Genomic DNA, 17,294 nt, shown 5'->3' with positions numbered 1-17,294 from the left:
TCTCTCTCGGGAGGATGGCTGAGAGAGAATTGGCAGGTTATCGAGGGGGGGATTATTTTTGTTCAAAGGGGACAGCTTCCCCCTACAAATCATCCATGTCTACAAACACAGTGAAATGTAGTGACAACAGACCCGAACCACCAAACCACAGCAGAGTCCAGCGAGGGGGAGTCCAGGTTTTACAGGGAATCCAGGTCACAGAGGATCTGAGGGAGCCGAGAGTCACAGACTGCAGAGGAGACAAAGTAGAGCAGGAGGTTCAAAAGACAGATTCAACACTCGCATGAGCGTTTGATTGAAGCCACAGAACAAGAAGGTCAAGCAGGGACGGGAGTTAATGTGCTGGAGCAGGTGATTGGATGATCTGTGGAGTAATTGGCAGAGCAGCTCACCCACTGGCAGAGAATGGTCCTCACTCATCCTCATCATGATTCCACCACAGTCACTGATTTCCCTTCCCACTGAATGGATGATATGACTGGTTATTGACCGGTGAGGTGTGTGCGGCTGCAGCCGGGCCGCGGTGAACTGGGACGACTCTCTGGAGAGTTTCACACGTCTGCACGGGAGATTTCTCTCTGTGAGACGGCTGGAAATGCAAAGTGGCTGCAAAGCGGTTCACAGAAGTCATCATCACCACGGTGATACACACAGAAATTCATTTTCAGCTTCTGTGAAATGTCTTTTATTAGCATCCCAAACATGTCCTGTGGTGCGTGGGGAGGATCCCAGATTAAATCCAGGGCTGGGAGACGATTGCTTTAGCGTGGTGAGGCAGAGAGAAAACGTTTAAAAATGTTTTGTAATGTTGGATTGCCAAAGTTCTGTGAGTTTAATATAAGTTCAGGTGAGTAAACACATTCAAAAGAGTAAACTGTAAATTTGTTTGGACGCATTACAAACCCTTGTCACTGCTCTTTCCAGCACACAAAGAAGAAAACAGTCAGATGTGCACAGATAACCACAGTTTCACCTCAGGTCAAACCAGTGCACGTCGTCCCAGTCGATCATCAGGAACATCTGTGACAAACTGATTCAGATGAACTCACACAATCGAAGACACTGTCATGCAGAGGTCCACAGGGACTGAGCCCGTCCCTCGGCAGCCGGCCACTGGGACGGATTCCTGCTTCGGGCTGAACACGCGGCAAATTCTGTCGATAGAAACAGTCACTGATTCCGCCCGACTGGACACAGAGTCGCCACGTCGATGAAATATGAAATCAGCCATAAAAGCTTCTTCTCTTTGTCAGGAGACAGCTGCTGTGTCGTGTTGCTGGTTCCAGAGCTTCATTTAATTATATTCATAAAAAGCTGTAACGTGTATTTAGATCCGTCAGGTCAGGTCGAACGTTCAGGACAGATTGGATGTGTGGTGAGTTCAGGGTTGAGTCCTGGATCTCCTCCCTGGTGGACGCACCCAGTAAACCTCCAGTTGAAGATGGGAGAGGACTCAGAGTCCGTCTGGCAACCAAACCCTCTTCTGAAAACCAGCAGGAACTCTTTGTGCAGCTCAACCCTGTGTCGCTGCCTGCTGCTGGATTCATAGTGTTTTATGTTGTAGCTTGTTTTTATCATTATCTGTTTTCATGGTGTATTTTTCTCTTCTCTTTACTCTACTGGTTGTTTGTCTCCGTATGTCGGGCCCTGTGATGCGAATGGATCATACTCTTTTAAAGTATAATATTTATAGTGGTGTATAAATATAAATTGGCTGAAGTGAGAATCACTCAGGTAAAGTGCGAGCTCTTCAAACCAGCACTTGATGAGAGTAAATGTGTTTCCCTCTCGTCACTGGTGTGGACGGAGCCACGAGACACGGAGTCGTTTGTCACAAAGTTCTTCCTCACGAGCTCTGTGTTGGTTCACAGCCCTGAACTCCAGCATCTGTAGATAGGTCAGGTGGTTCTGCAGCAGGTGGATCTACAGACTCATGGACTGAGACGTTGGATCTGACGGTCGGAGTCGTCACGTTTCTGCAGCGTCGCTGGAAGCCGCCACCCAAGTGCAGAGCAGTTTACAGTTCGTCAGCTCACAGGATGAAAGCTCATCAGTCACGCACAGCGGCTTCTGGCTGCGAGCGTCGTGAGCAACACAATGAGACCAATCTGACCTGTGGCTCTGACGTCACACTGCTGCTCCTCGTGTTCAGCTCCTCATGCACTGCTCCTCAGTTTAACTTGGTCAAGCTGCCGTCAGACCAATTAACGTCCACGTGGCTTTAATGAGACTGGACCCTGTCTGCCACTTCCTGGTTTCATCACGGAGCGTGGAGAGTCTCCGCTTGCGTTGGCGCTGTCTCGTGATATCTCCCGGAAGACGTCCGAGGCTCACATGAGCTGAAGTCTGCAGCCGTGGGACTTTCTCTGAGACGTCATGATTATCTGTGGAGAAGTTGCTGCTCCTGCTGCTGCTCTCGTCTCCTCGGTGAAGAGAAGCCCTGAGCGGGAATCAGAATCATTTCTGGAACAAAGTCGGCTTATAGCACAAATATTTGGGATTTTCTTTCCCCGTCACAATCGTCTCTGGTAGAAATCCGTTTTCCATCTAATCCCATTGAACTGAGAGAAAAGAGACTGCAGCAATAAAAAGGAAGAATTAAATGTCAGTGGCACATAATCTGGATCCTTATTGAGATTAGAGAAGCAAACGAGACTAATCCAGTATGAGTTATTGTTGTAGATATCATTTGTGCTGGTTTTATAACAGTTTGATGAGCTGTCGTTAACCCTGTAACAGACAGGGATCATGTGATCAGTCTCCACATGTCAGGGTTTGGTTGATTCTCTCACTCGACGTGTTTTAACTTTGTGTTTGTTGTGTGACTTCGTGGATTTTTGTCACTCATCAGTTTCACTCGCCACTTGGTTGACTCTCCAACAGGAAGTGTTGTTGCTGCCGTTTGTCTGAACTGTTCAAACGTTACGGAGGAAGCTTCTGGTGAAAGCTTGTAAATCCTCCTCTTCATCGTCACCATCTCCGGCCGACACGGAGGTGTCACATCCAGCCCCGGTGTTCGATTCCCTCCCTGATGTGTTGGACCTGAGCCTCATTATTGTTCCTGTTTCCAGTTTGTCTCGATCTCTTGTGACCAGCGCTCTTCCCTCATGTTGGTTTCTTTGTGAAAGAAGCTTCTCTCTGTTTCTGTTTGATGTATTTTTTTGACCTGAGGTTAAATCCTCCGTCAGTTTCCGACCCTCTGGTCCGGCAGGTCGATGCCGGACCACAGCCGCACGCCTCTGTTTGACCTCTTAGTGGCAGCTAGTGGATTAGAATTCAGACTGAGTCAAATTCCATTTCTGGATGATTAAGAAAGTAATAAGAGACGTTACTGAAGTGATTAGTTTAAATGTGGCTTCTCGTTGAAGCGGCTGCAGGGATTCACTCTGAGTGTCTTAACAGGAAGAATCACTGACGTAACCTCCGTGTCTCCGACTCTCCTCCTCACCCATCTGCCTTTCATTCATCCTTACGAGGACGTTTCATTATGTCTTATTGTGTTTCCTATATTCTGATGTATATTTGTACGAGGGTTTAACTCGTGCTATAATTATCGTAGCGTGTCATCGATGCCCGTGTGAGCAGCTGCATTTTCATTCACTGCAGTTTCACCTAATTGGAACAGGAAGACCTTACAGCTTTGAATCCATAAAGCCTGTTAATAACATGTAATAATGTGCGTGTGAGCCACAGAGGCTCAAACCCTGCGTCACAGTCCAGATGTTAATAAACGTGACTGAAGCTGTTTGGTCGGAGATGTGATTATTTCAGAAAAACCTCATTTATTGCAATCATGTGTAATATCTCAGGTTTCATTATTGTAATTAAATAACTTCACTACACACGTAAAACCCACTGTATTGATTATTATTAATCAATACGGCATCTTGTTAAATAGATCACACACGGCCTCCGCTGTAATAACATGGTGCTAAAGTGGATTAGAGATAATATCTATAAAACAGCTCAAAGGTCAGTCCACTTACATTCATAACAGCGACATCAGATTTCACACACTCATAAATACAAATACCTGAAATAAACCTGGTTTTCTCATCGAGACAGTGAAGAAAATTCTCCTTGTTTTGGATTAAATATCGTTTTTCTTCCCTGACGCCTCCTCCCGACGTCTTTCACCTGCGATGTGTCCTGGACCTGAAGGAAGGACGTTCTTTACTCAGCTGACGACCTCTGACCTGCTTCAGCTTCACAATAAAACTAAACGCTGTGTGTGAAGTACTTTCATTGTGAAGCTCCACACATTAATTCACTCAGCTCCTCCTCTCGCTCCGTCTCTTCACAACACACTCGTGACCTCAGGCTGAAAACAACATCATTCGCTCTTTGTGAACACAAATGAGGTTTATTGGTGCAATGAGCAGGAAACAGAGACATGCAAACACAAGTGGTCACTTCCAGGTCACTTCCAGGTCACTTCCAGGTCACTTCCAGGTCACTTCCAGGACACCACACATTGTGCATTGGCGTGGTTTGGTTTGATGTCCGATCAGCAGCGATGTGTATAAATGTTAAAGTTCTCCACAGATGTGGCAGCTGCAGTTTGGTGTGTGTGCAGCTGAAGATGTTGGAAGCAGCTGTTCCCTTTGAATATAAAGTATTTAAACTCGTGTCATCTGCTTTTTGAGTTTTCTTTTCACTAAAACCACCAAAGTTCATCCCGGTTTAAACCCAAATCTGTTGCAGACAACACAAAAACCTTGTCTAAAAAGCATCACGTCTCCTTTAAGGCGTCGGGACTGAACCTCCCCGACGCTGCAGATGGAATCAGGACAGAACTCCGAGTAGTTGATCATATCTTTTATTGCTATGTGCTCCCCATTACAACAAACAGTATCAGTAGTGTACACTTCAATCTACACAAATACATGGAAAAGCAGATAGAGCAGAGAGTGTGTGACAGTCGGGTTACATGGGCAGTACAGGGGGTATCGGTACAGTACATGGAGAATCCTATGCAGTAATATCTGTCTGAGGCTCAGGGATTGTCAATGAAACACCTACAACGATCCTACGTCTCCGCACAAGCGCTCTACGACGTCGGCACGTTGCAGAGGCAGCGAGTAACGGACGTGAAACTGGGGAGGGGAAATGTCCAACGGTTAGAAAAACTACACACAGCATAAAAAACAACTTCACTGCTTCTACACTAGTTATGTTTTACTGGTTATAATAAAGCACTCGTCTCGGTACGTGTCGCTGCGATGCGACAGCTGCGTTCACTTCTTCCTACGAAACAGCTGTGAGAAAACAGCTTTCTGACAAAAACATCTCAACGTTGAGCTTGTAAATTTACATCTAATTCTTTGCAGAAAAAACAATGTCATCTAGTCTATCGCGTGTTTTATTTAAAAAAAAAGAAATCCAGTTAAAATGAGAAAGTGTGGATGAAAAACAAGTCGATCAGGTTTCAATGGTTCATCGGCTGCAGCTTATTGATCAGTTCCTCACATGCTGTAAAAACAAAGCAGGACCTTTTCACTTTCAATAAATATTCATGTACTCAATGCTATATACATGTACTATACATTGGCACACAGGAGTGAGTGTGAGTAGTTGCGAAACTATTTCTGAAAACACAAATCTGTGTTTTGTTTTGCTATTGCAGTCAGATGCATGGTGGTTGTGAGGAAATCCTTTAAATAAATAGCTTTTCTCTTCGGAACCTTTCACCATTAAAAAAAGCCATTCAGTAAATACTTTGAAGAAAAACAACGTTCCACATACAGTAAAAAGTCTTGAAAGTCCAGCTTCTTGTCCCGGAAAACACAAAACGTACAACAGAGCCTTGTTCAGCCTGAGGACTGGAACAGGCCCAAAGCTCCATTAAGCAGATTTTTGATGTATAAATTATTTAAATAGGTGTGTGATGTGAAAATGTCTGAACCCCGGAGTTAAACAATCCACCTCTGCAGATCCACACGGCTTTTAACATTATTATAACATAGAACAGGTAACTGGTGAAAAAAACGGTGGAAAAATCCAGCAGCTGAAAAGCCGCAGATTCTTCCGAGCAGCTGGTGGAGACCAACTCCGGAGCTAAAAGTGAAACAAGTATCTGACAGAGATGTGAAATAGTGGGAAGTGCTTGTTTCCTCTGAGCAGGAAACAAGCAGATGCTTTCAGGTCTGTTTCCTTAGTGGTCAAAAATGGCTTAATGCAGCTTTATTGTGTGTTTGAATGTGTCGCTGTAGAAAATCCCATTTCAGGGATGTGTGTGTGTGTGTTTCCAGGTCACATCATGTGAAAGAGAAGCACACGTTAGATGAATGGGTAAATTCTCAGCTGAACAAGAGTCTACTGTAAGAAACATATAGCATTGAGAACAGTTCCCTAACGTAGTTCCCTTCTTTAACTCGACAGCTTCAGACCCTCTCAGCGAGAAGCAGGTCGACGACTGAAGCACCGAACTCCTCCGGTCGAAACGAGGCGAAGGCTCATCGGAAGCTTCGAAAAGGAAAAGTTCCACGTGTTCTGAAACCCTCATGTTGATATTCTGAATGTGAAGCTACAATCTTTGGAGTTTTTTTACTAATAAGTAAAACAAGAGGCATCAAACTTCAGTCGTCGTCTTTATGCTGATCTAGTCTTTAGCTTCATATTTAGTTTGCCCACACGAGTGGATTCGATCTTCTGCTCTGACTCTTCGTTAGTTAAAGAGAATATTTCCCAAAATGTTTTAAATATTCAGTCAAACAGCAGATTCGATTCATTCATCGTTTTGCTGCTGAAACATTCAGAAGAATTTCTGTTATTCTTGATTTAAAAAAAAAAACGGGTGTTTGAAAGTATCCTTAGCTTCTTTTTTTTTTTTTAAATAATACTGATATTTTCATGTACAGTATTTACAGGAACCTTTATAAATACCCATTTCCATAGAACATAAAGAGTGCCACTCAACAGACATCGCTGGATATAAAAACAACTATACAACTAAAGCCATTGTCCTACTGGTCTTCACTGGTGCATTCTGACGTCTGACTCTGGATGTGCAGCGACCACAGCAACGACTGGATCTGTGTATTTTGGCAAGAAAATGGCTGTTGCATTAGAGTGAAAGGGGATTTTCAGCTGTATCAGATGATTTGTTCTGGATCTTTGAGAAGAGAAATCACAGCGATGCAAATCCTGTCTTCGTCTCCCGGGTTGTGATCCACAGAGGGAATTCATCACTTTAGACAAAGTGTGCAGGGTGTTATTAAAAAGCTCTAAATGTGGGATTTAGCTTAAGAACCTGTCGAACGTAAGAATTAATGTTGTGTTGGGATTCGTTTTTACAAGAAGACAAGTGCGACACTTCACGCTCTGGTTCCCGAGTCTATTTCTGTCCTGGATTTTCTTTTTTGTGGTCGAGTCATTTTCCAAAAAGTGAATCTGCACCGACACCCGGGGGGGCTTCAATTTATAAAACGACAAGACCAGAGAAGAGGCCAATCAGAGAGTGACATTAAAAGGTGTCATGAAGGAAATCTTCATCACTCGTCGAGAGTCTGACCGGAATTAAGATTTTCATTATGATATAACGTGTGAGAGAGTTTGTAGCAGATTCAGGCGTCTTGTGAATATTAAACTGTCCTTTGGTTATTTTGTTTCCCTGCTTTCTCCTTCAGTTTTTCATCTGACACAGCGGAAAATTCCCTCCAGTCCTCGTGCCCCTTCACCTGAAATGATCTAAATATTTAGCGTGAGGGCGAAGTGACACACCAGCTTTGGTTCGAACCCTGTGGGAGCTCAGGGGTTCGGGGGCAGAAATGGAAAACTGTTAACAAAGTGAACCAGCACTTTTCTCTGTGGTGTTTTTGGCTTGAGAAGACTCAGGATGGAGCCGGAGGATCTTCTGTGCATAAGGAGTCCTGAGGGGAAGGTGTCACTTTCATCTCTCCACTTCAGAATACGCTGTTGGCCACCGGCGATCTGTGGAGCTGCTCAACCTTTGACCCTCGCCGAGATCTGCCAGGGGAGAGGGCGCCATGGCGGCCAGCTTCCTGCCGGTGAGGGCCATGTGTCGCGGGGCCCGTCTCAGCGCCGTGGTGATCTTTGACGGGGGTTTCTTGAGCGGAGCAGGGGTGGTGGTGTGTTTCGCAGCAGACGTGACGGATCCTTTGCCCTGTTTCCCGCTGCGAGTGGCGTTGGCTGCGACTGACGCTGTCAACGTCTCCAGCAGCTGGGAGGCCGATCCGAAGCGGACGTGCTCCTCCGTCTCTGTCGACATGGTCAGGGATCCGCTGCGCCTGCTGCAGGAGTCGCAGCACAGCTTGTTGTAGCCCGGAATCGAGCAGTAGCGTGCCAGGACCTCCATCTGGCAGAAGATGGACTTGTCCCCATTACACGGCTCATCTGAAAGTTGAAGAGCAAACAGTGTGAGCTGAGTGTGAGAAACGTCTGTGGACCTGGACACAGATCTAAGCGGAGGACGACAGCTGCTCTCCTCTCATCCCCAGAACCAGAAAACTCTGATCATAAAATGTGTTCGGCTGCTCAACTGAACCCAGTTTCAACCTGTTTCAACACGACTGTGTTCAGAATCTTAAAATGACAGCTGCTACTCTCCAACTGATTTCAACTCCACTGTAATGCTACAGATCTTTCGTCTGAAATTGTCAGACTTTAAATATTGAATACGAGCTCACGTTGTGTCACTTTAACATCGTCAATAGAGTTTTCAGAGCAGGTTTGATTTGTTGTTTGAGCTCTCAGAGCCACCGGACTTACAAACGTCTTCAAACTGCCCTTCGAGGAGATGGACTCGTCTCGCGGCACAAAGCTCCGTGTGAAGACAACACGGCTGCAGAGTGTTTCTAGCTAACCGACGTCCTGAAATAGACTCGGGAGCGATCAGGATAATTTCACAGCTCCTTTGATTTTCTTTTTTTAAAGAGCCTCACGTCGTCTTTCTCCTGCTGCCAAGCTTCAGATCGCACAGAATAATAAAAACACATCAGTGTGCAAGGAAAAATGTAAATGGTAAAGAGTGACTTGGTGACCACTGACACATGAGAGGCTCAGACTGGGAGCAGCTCTGAATGTGTGGCTCCGTCACAGTGGGACAGAGTCCAGGTTACATCAGGCAGTGTTCCAACCCACAGACACTTTGGTATCAAAGCCGTGGACAACAGAGAGACGCTTTCACGGGTCCAAAATAAAACCCTTTAAAGATCTGCTATTTGTCATTTGAGGAAAACTTACTAACAAACATACACTTATTCATTTCTCTTTGATAAGTTCCGTGGCTCAGCCTGATCCAATACAACACTAATGCACTTCTGAGTGCCTTCCTTTTAGCACAAGTGCTTTTACTCTGGAGGAGAAAAGAAACTGGAGAATGCATTTCTCCTGCTTCGGTTCTGACGTCCTCACCGTGACAGGGTCCAGGTCTGCAGGATCTCACGTTCTCAGGCTTCTCTCCGTTGCACTGGTCTCCGATCCGGCAGGTGACCAGACGCCTCTCCATCCCCTCGCCACAGGTCACGGAGCACTGAGGACGACAGCGGACACAGACTCACTCACGAGCATCAGGACAGAGGGAGGACCCAGAGGACATGATGCAGGCAGCTCACACAGGAAGGAGGGAATGTAACGTCACTGAATAAAGTCACTTTCTAACAGAACGTCTGGAGAACGTGGAGAAAACTCTGCTGTTGGTTCCTGACCTAAAACTGTGTTTGCTGCATCTGGTGCAAAGATTTCTGGACATTATCTACATCCTGTCTTTTGGGCTTTTGGCCGAACTTCTCCCCAATTTTCAACAAATTACAATCAGAGTTTCTACTAAAATAAAATCACAGACTTTTCACATGGATTTGTGAACTGTATCCAACAGTTTGAGTAAGTTTTTAATCAATCACATCCACTTTGTGCTGAGCAGGTCTGTGGAAGTGGAAAAGTTGTTTCTTATTAACGGGACTTGTGTTTTTATTTTGGGCACAAACATCTTGTATTTCTTGTTTAATTGCATCTCTCCGTGACAGCAGCCTTTTTAAGTGTGAGCCTTTGATAACAGGTGCAGTAGGAATATGTCTTTCCTCCAGACGTGACGGGACACTTTATACAAACTAGTCTGAAACAAGCTCAGCCTGGCCTCATTTAGAAATAGAAAAAAGATTAAATAAAACTTTGAATCGTGGGCGTTTGTGATGTGCAAACCCTGCAGCAACAATCACAGGATGGATGCTTTGGTGGAGCTGATACGTCCCAGACTGTTTTTAGACTCCGATCCCGGTGAATTTAAATATGGAGGGAAATCTGTTTCCTCCTGAACGGGACCACGTCGAGAGCTGAGGCCCAAACGCTCTCAGGGAAAACGTTCATCACGTCAACAGAAATTAAAAGTGTGAACCTAAAGTAAATATAATATAATATATATGTGGATACTGAACCTCAGACCAGGCGCCGCTCCTCCACTGCGCCGGACACGGGACCCGGTTGCACGGCCTCCGGCTCTCGGGCTTCTCGCCGCTGCAGTATTTGCTGTGCACTGAGCGGTTGGTGCTGTCGTGGAGCAGCTGCACGCAGCGGACGGTCCGGATCTGAAAACCCAGGCTGCTGCAGGTTTTGGTACAATACTCCCAGTCGTCTGAGTTCCACCTGCACACACATGAGGAGATCACTGAGGAGCCACAGGAAGTGATGCAAAGTGTGAATATTGTTATTGAGAAGAGCAGAAGAGGAAATACTCAAGAAGAAAGTACCAACAAAATCAAAATGAAGGCTACAGGAAGTTTTTCATACAAAAATACTCATTCTGCAGTCAGTAGGATCCAGTGGCTTCAGAATGTAAAGATGTGTTTCTTTTGATTTGACTTTTAAACAATCGCTCTTCTCTGGATGACGTCATCTGTCGTGAAGTATTCAAGAGGCTGCTGTCGACCAATCAGAGTCAAGTATCGTGATGACGACAGGACGTGCGTATGTCAGACAAAGTTCTTTAAACCCTAAATTACAAAGTGAAACCAAAACTAACAGATCAAATGAAACATGGGAACAAACACACGCAGCTCGTGAGTTCGTCTCTTCAGATCCAGTCTCTTCAGATCCAGTCTCTTCAGGTCCAGTCTCTTCAGGTCCAGTCTCTTCAGGTCCAGTCTCTTCAGGTCCAGTCTCTTCAGGTCCAGTCTCTTCAGTTCCAGTCTCTTCAGTTCCAGTCTCTTCAGGTCCAGTCTCTTCAGTTCCAGTCTCTTCAGTTCCAGTCTCTTCAGGTCCAGTCTCTTCAGATCCAGTCTCTTCAGGTCCAGTCTCTTCAGGTCCAGTCTCTTCAGTTCCAGTCTCTCCTTGTTCCAGTCTCTTCAGGTCCAGTCTCTTCAGTTCCAGTCTCTTCAGTTCCAGTCTCTTCAGGTCCAGTCTCTCCTTGTTCCAGTCTCTTCAGTTCAGTCTCTTCAGGTCCAGTCTCTCTTCAGTTCCAGTCTCTTCAGTTCCAGTCTCTTCAGTTCCAGTCTCTTCAGTTCCAGTCTCTTCAGTTCCAGTCTCTTCAGGTCCAGTCTCTTCAGTTCCAGTCTCTTCAGGTCCAGTCTCTTCAGTTCCAGTCTCTTCAGTTCCAGTCTCTTCAGTTCCAGTCTCTTCAGGTCCAGTCTCTTCAGATCCAGTCTCTTCAGTTCCAGTCTCTTCAGTTCCAGTCTCTCTTCAGTTCCAGTCTCTTCAGTTCCAGTCTCTTCAGTTCCAGTCTCTTCAGATCCAGTCTCTTCAGTTCCAGTCTCTCCTTGTTTCTTGTTCCTGACGTTTTCCTACATTCTGTTGCCTGAACTCTGAGTTTGGACTTTTCTTCACGCCTGTCCACCTTGGTTCCGTCAGCCTGTCTTTAGGATTAACTTCTCTGTTCTGCACCACCTCCCTTCCCCCGAGTTCTGTAATTCAGGTTCTGTGAAGCACACTCCCAGCAGCGAGGTCTAATCACTGAAGTTGGCCGCTCGCCTCCTGCAGCCGCCTCCTGCACATTTGAGATTTGGGGCGGAGGGTTCTGAACTCCCCTCTCATCTTCGGTGGTTTATATCCTCCACCTCTAATCAGCTTATATTCATCCATCTCCATTTCTCTCGCCCGCAGGTCTTTTCTGTCATGACCCTGCACTCAGGCTCCATCACCTCCGCCGACACGTTGATCTCATCACAACCTTCCTCTTCACCTTCCCACAGTTTGCAGGATCCCCCACAAGCAGCTGAGGTGTTATTCTCACTGTGTTTCTCTCCCACGTGATCTCGTCTCTTTTATTAAACCACTTGGTTGAATATAAAACCGATGAATCCCTGAACTCTCCCAACCCGCCACGCCGACAGGACGTATTGATAAAAGTGGACCTGTCCTCGGTGCAGGAGATTTCAGATTTCACGATGTATATTCCTCCCAGCGTGAGCCTCTTGTCATCGACCTCGTCTCAGCCTCTGGAGGTTTGAGTCGCTCTCACAAGCTAATGAAGCGTAGCAGTAAACATTAGAGACGAGAACGACTCAAGACGGAAACAGCTGCTGAATCTGAGCTTCTCTACGTTTGGTTTGACGGCCGCGTGTTCGAGGTGAAGCTGAAACCCAACAACACTCAACCAGAGCAGAATCATGATTTATCTGAATTAATGTCTGACTAATATCAGAGCTTCTGCAATTTATTCTTCCTGATATTTTTAATTGAATATTCATGTAGTTTACATGAATTTCTTGACTGGAGGAAAATTAAAAAAACAACACTTCTCAACTTATTCTACATGATCAGAATTGAACTATTAGTTGGAATAGACATTTATCGTCCAGTTAAAATAATTATAATAATAATAAACCACAAACATGGTTGCATTTATGAATCATCAGTATTGGGCTTGAAACGAGGAGGCGTTGTGAAATCTCTACACAGACACACAAAAATAATAATTATTCACTTCTTCCAAACTCAGGGAACAAATATTCTGGTGACAGAAAATACTTTGAGGGTTACAGCTCCTCAAGTTGGTTTCCTTTCAATAATTCATCTTGTGGAAATGTGATTGAATTAAATAACAGGGCCGGTGGGACGCAGGGATTTCTGATGCTTGACTTTGTGATGATAGAACGAGTTTTAAATCTTGGGAAACATTCACACTGACGTGATGATAAGAAGAACTGTGGACACGGTCTGAGCACCAGGTGGTTTAGTTTTTACTATTTCATATGAGGAAAATATGTTTTCCATTGTAGAGGTGTACACAACACACACACACACACACACACACACACACACACACACACACACACACTCTTCAGTGTAAGTAAATTGGCTGCTTAACACCAGAGAGCGTGCTATTTATATCAAGATATCCTGTTTCCTGCTGTTTCAATCCTCCTACCACCCTATTCAATGAATCCTTGAACACACACACACACACACACACACACACACACACACACACACACACACACACACACACACACACACACACACACACACACACACGTTGAGCTTTTGTTAATCACAAAGAGCAGATTTTGGGGCCGTCAGCTGCTTGTTTTCCATTTGGACTCAACCAGCGACTCTCCAGTGAGAAAGATGCTCATTTACATTCCGCTCATGCTGAGAGAGGAGACTTATCAGTTTGTCTTAATAGACTGCAGCTCAGTCCCAGAGGGAATCTGCTCAGTGCGCAGGCTGTACTCACTGCGGCTGCGTGCAGTCCTGGAGGTTACACATCCTGCGGATGGGCTTGGGCTTCTTGTTGGCGTCGCAGTAGCCTCGATGGACCATCTTGGTGTCGCCTTTCTTCCGACACCCGTACTTGGTGTACTGAAAACCTGTGAGGGCAGGGAACGCTCTTACATCAGGCAAGATATCACAATGAGTAAAGAGACATTCAGCTAAATTAAAGTAGAAATGATCTCGTCTGCACCGACGATCAAAAGCATCCGATGAATGCTCGTTCAGATTTGTGATATTTCGAGTTATTCTTTGATTCTTGTTGATTCTTACTGTGGCTGAAAACGAATTTGGCCACTTTCAGACTTGTGTTTGGACACATCAAGAGAAGTTTGGATTGTTTTGTTAATGAAAAAATAGTTTTAGTAAAAATATTTCTAATTCTTACACCCCTGCACAGAGCTCCCTGTGTGTGGTGATACCAACATTTAAAAGAACATCATTTCAATCGAGATCCTTCAGTTCTGTTTTGTATTAATTCTGAAAAATGACTCAAATAGAAAGTGTTGGATGTTTCTGTGACAGAATGTTTTCATCACCTTATTAAAAGCGTCTATCAGGTGATAAAAGCTTTAGTCTCCTGCTGTGAGGAAAAGAATCATTTCACTGGACATTGGGCTCGTGGTCGTCTGAGTGGAAACTGCGTGAACTTTTTTGTGCAACATATGGAAACGTGATCCAGCGAGAATCTGCAGCGCCCACTGAATTGAGTTTAATTAAAAGATAACACACGACTGTATCATTGTGTATTCACAGCACTTCTTCACTTCACAGGTACAAGAAACAACACGATCCCATTAACACAGCTCATTGAAAGGTAATTCATTTCCACACATCTGATTTAAGACCTGTGCAGGACCTCGATGCAATTAAATGCACATATATAATAATACAAACAAATCTAAGAATTATTCTATTTATGAAATGCAATATCATTTTATCTATATTGGTATACCATATTTGCTTACTTCCATTGAATTTCCATATTTTTTTTATTGATTTAATTGGATATAAAATGATTAGAGCTAAATCGCAGGTAGCTTGCTTATCGCACAGCAATTAACCGAGAACACGTTTTTCATCTACAGCTCTAAATCAACCACTGTTTGAAAAACACAAACATGAATAAAAGGAAATAATGAATAATAAATGAGTTTAAAATGGAAAAGTCTCAGTTTGAGGATGTTTGGAAATAGAATAAAAACAAGGACATTTGTACAGCAGGAGTTTAAAATACAGATAAATGTATTTGGAGAAGTAAAAATGAATTATTCCTTTCTACTGTCCCGATGCTAATCCGTCTCTTACCTCCGGCACAGGGCTTGGAGCACGGAGACCAGCTCTTCAGGGCCCACTCGTACGTCTCCTCCTGGATCACGTTGTTGGTGTTAACAGGCACCGAGTCCTCGTGGATGATGTACTTGTACATTAGAGTGGAGCGCGTTTCATTGTCCCTCGGTATTATCTGCAAACCACAGGAAGAAAGAGAGCAAATCAAATCCCAGTCCCATTATAGCATCATTCTGTGAGCGACGTCCCGCGTTTCAATGAAAGTACTCAAAGTGCAAATTTGTGCAAATTAAGAGCACAGTGTTTAATTCCAAGAGGCAGCGGTGGCAGGAAGAGAGTATTTCACACAGATAAGAGTGAGGGGACACGGCGTCAACACAGAGACAAGTGGACAAAGGTAGAAATGACATCAGGAACACTCTCTCCCTGATCTCCTCTCTCTCTCTGCCTCTGAGACACAGCTGGAATATATTCCCCAGGTGTACTCGCTGGGTGGATTAGAGAATTCAATTTGAAATGGAAGCTGCAGGCGGAAAAACAAGGGAACCACAAATAAAAAGAAGGAAACAGGAGTAGCTGTGGGTATTATAGGTTTGGGGGATTAACACGGATTAGACAGACACAGATTACTTCAGTTACATAACTGCTCATGTTGGCTGACAAAGACGGAATATTCCACATGTAAGAAGAGTAAAAGTCTTAATGTTCGTTCGCTCTAAGATATCATTTCATGGCGTGTGAGATTATATAATAAGGAATCAGAAATGCTCCTTTATGACTCAGTCGCTGGGGGAGTGTGTGAGTGACAGGAGCCGACGGAACAAAGAGGGAAGCTGCTGCCAAGCCGAGTGCGAATAAAGATCGTGATGATTCACCAAAGAAGTTTAAAAAAGTCCCGTTTAAGAGCTTTGTCTCCCGGAGCTCGATCACACCTCTGTGTGTCTCAAGCAGCGGGAAGAACACGAGGAACTTCTCTCCCGCCACATCAGATTGTTTTTGTCCACGGGGGGGGAAAGTGGAAATTAACTTCTGTCGGATCCTGTCGTCTCAACGCCGAGTCGGCAAAAGACTTCTGACCACGCAATTATTTCCCCTGTCAGAATATTCCTCTTTCTTCAAGTCAAACATGAACTGCAATCTACTGAACAAATACGAGAACCGGAGCCGTGAGTCCCTGGAGGAGAGAAACACAACAAACTGAGGGAAGCTCAACAAGAAAATGAAAGAAAATGTATTTTACGAGAAAACACAGAAATGACAGAGTTTAAGAAGACGTCATAATTAAAGCCTTAAGGTTATTTAAGTCTTTTAAGTTATTTATTTGGGTTGTCAGAAGACGTTTTATTTTACATTTCTATGATAAGAACTGCATGTTGAGCATGTCCCTGGATATTCATCATATTTTCATAGCATATGAAAACAACAGAGACTCATATGGCATTAGAAGAATCTAAGAGTTTCCTGGTTTATGAAACTGATTTGATTTTACTTTGCTCAGAAGTTGATCACGGACGAGGTGATAGATGTCAAACTGAGCATTCGTTCTCTGTCCTTGTGCCACTTTCACCTTCACATTAATATAAAGATTTTCATTTCAGACGTCTGCTGCACTGAAATAAAAGCAAGTCTGGCACCGAGACGTCAGAAAGAGATTTCTAATCTTTTCCTTTTTGAATAAAGGTTAAATAAGTTCACAGCGAGGACCAAGTCGGCAAGAAGCTTCTGAAAGAGCCAACGCTTTTCAACACACAGACACACACACACACACAGACACACACACACACACACATGATGTCTGCTGAGGAAAGAAACTCAAACATGAGGGAAGAAGCAGCAGATATAAAGAGTTTTACTTTATTATATTAATGTAAAACTAACAATATCTTAGCTGAACATTTCTGCTTCACACTCCAGAGTCTGAAGAACTTGACTTTGTTCCTCGTGTGAACTTTTCCTGCTCTGACGTTAAATTGAATCTGTTCTGACCCTGGAGGTCCGGCCTCAATTTAAGATTAAAATTATCTATTTATAGCAATACTACTAATAATAGTAATATCAAATGTAGAGTTTGACGTTTTAGGTAATTAGCTCATTTTCTTTTAGTATTATTAAATACTGTACAAAGGGGGAAGCTGTGACTCGGCTCTGTTAGAAAACGCAGCAGCTCAAACATTGTACACAAAGAAACTTTGTTCAATTATAAGATAATAATTCAGTTTTATTTTCTCCTTGACTTCAGCTCTGCCCTCGATGAAACAAGTCGATCTTTTTATTTAGAGAAACCTGGTTGGAATCAGTGATGTGGTTAAATTAGTTTTTATTTAGATAATAAGTCAATT

The 17,294-nt window shown here is 44.1% G+C and overlaps 1 protein-coding gene across 1 annotated transcript in view; it reads right to left on the bottom strand.

The window, feature by feature from the left end:
* Window positions 1–4,803: 4,803 nt before the first annotated feature.
* Window positions 4,804–17,294, bottom strand: part of adamts3 (ADAM metallopeptidase with thrombospondin type 1 motif, 3) — a 104,687-nt gene continuing 92,196 nt past the window's right edge. The window contains exons 18-22 of the mRNA XM_035166136.2: window positions 14,974–15,130; window positions 13,631–13,763; window positions 10,395–10,602; window positions 9,376–9,493; window positions 4,804–8,355 (exon numbers count right to left, since the gene is read on the bottom strand). Of these exons, the coding sequence (XP_035022027.1) occupies window positions 7,892–8,355; window positions 9,376–9,493; window positions 10,395–10,602; window positions 13,631–13,763; window positions 14,974–15,130 (1,080 nt within the window). The 3' untranslated portion in view covers window positions 4,804–7,891. The remainder of the gene's footprint in view (window positions 8,356–9,375; window positions 9,494–10,394; window positions 10,603–13,630; window positions 13,764–14,973; window positions 15,131–17,294) is intronic.

Source organism: Hippoglossus stenolepis, chromosome 9 (assembly GCF_022539355.2).
Source record: "Hippoglossus stenolepis isolate QCI-W04-F060 chromosome 9, HSTE1.2, whole genome shotgun sequence".
NCBI classification, from domain to species: domain Eukaryota; kingdom Metazoa; phylum Chordata; class Actinopteri; order Pleuronectiformes; family Pleuronectidae; genus Hippoglossus; species Hippoglossus stenolepis.
Note: the sequence above shows the minus strand (reverse complement) of the source record. Positions and strands in the feature narration are given on the sequence as shown.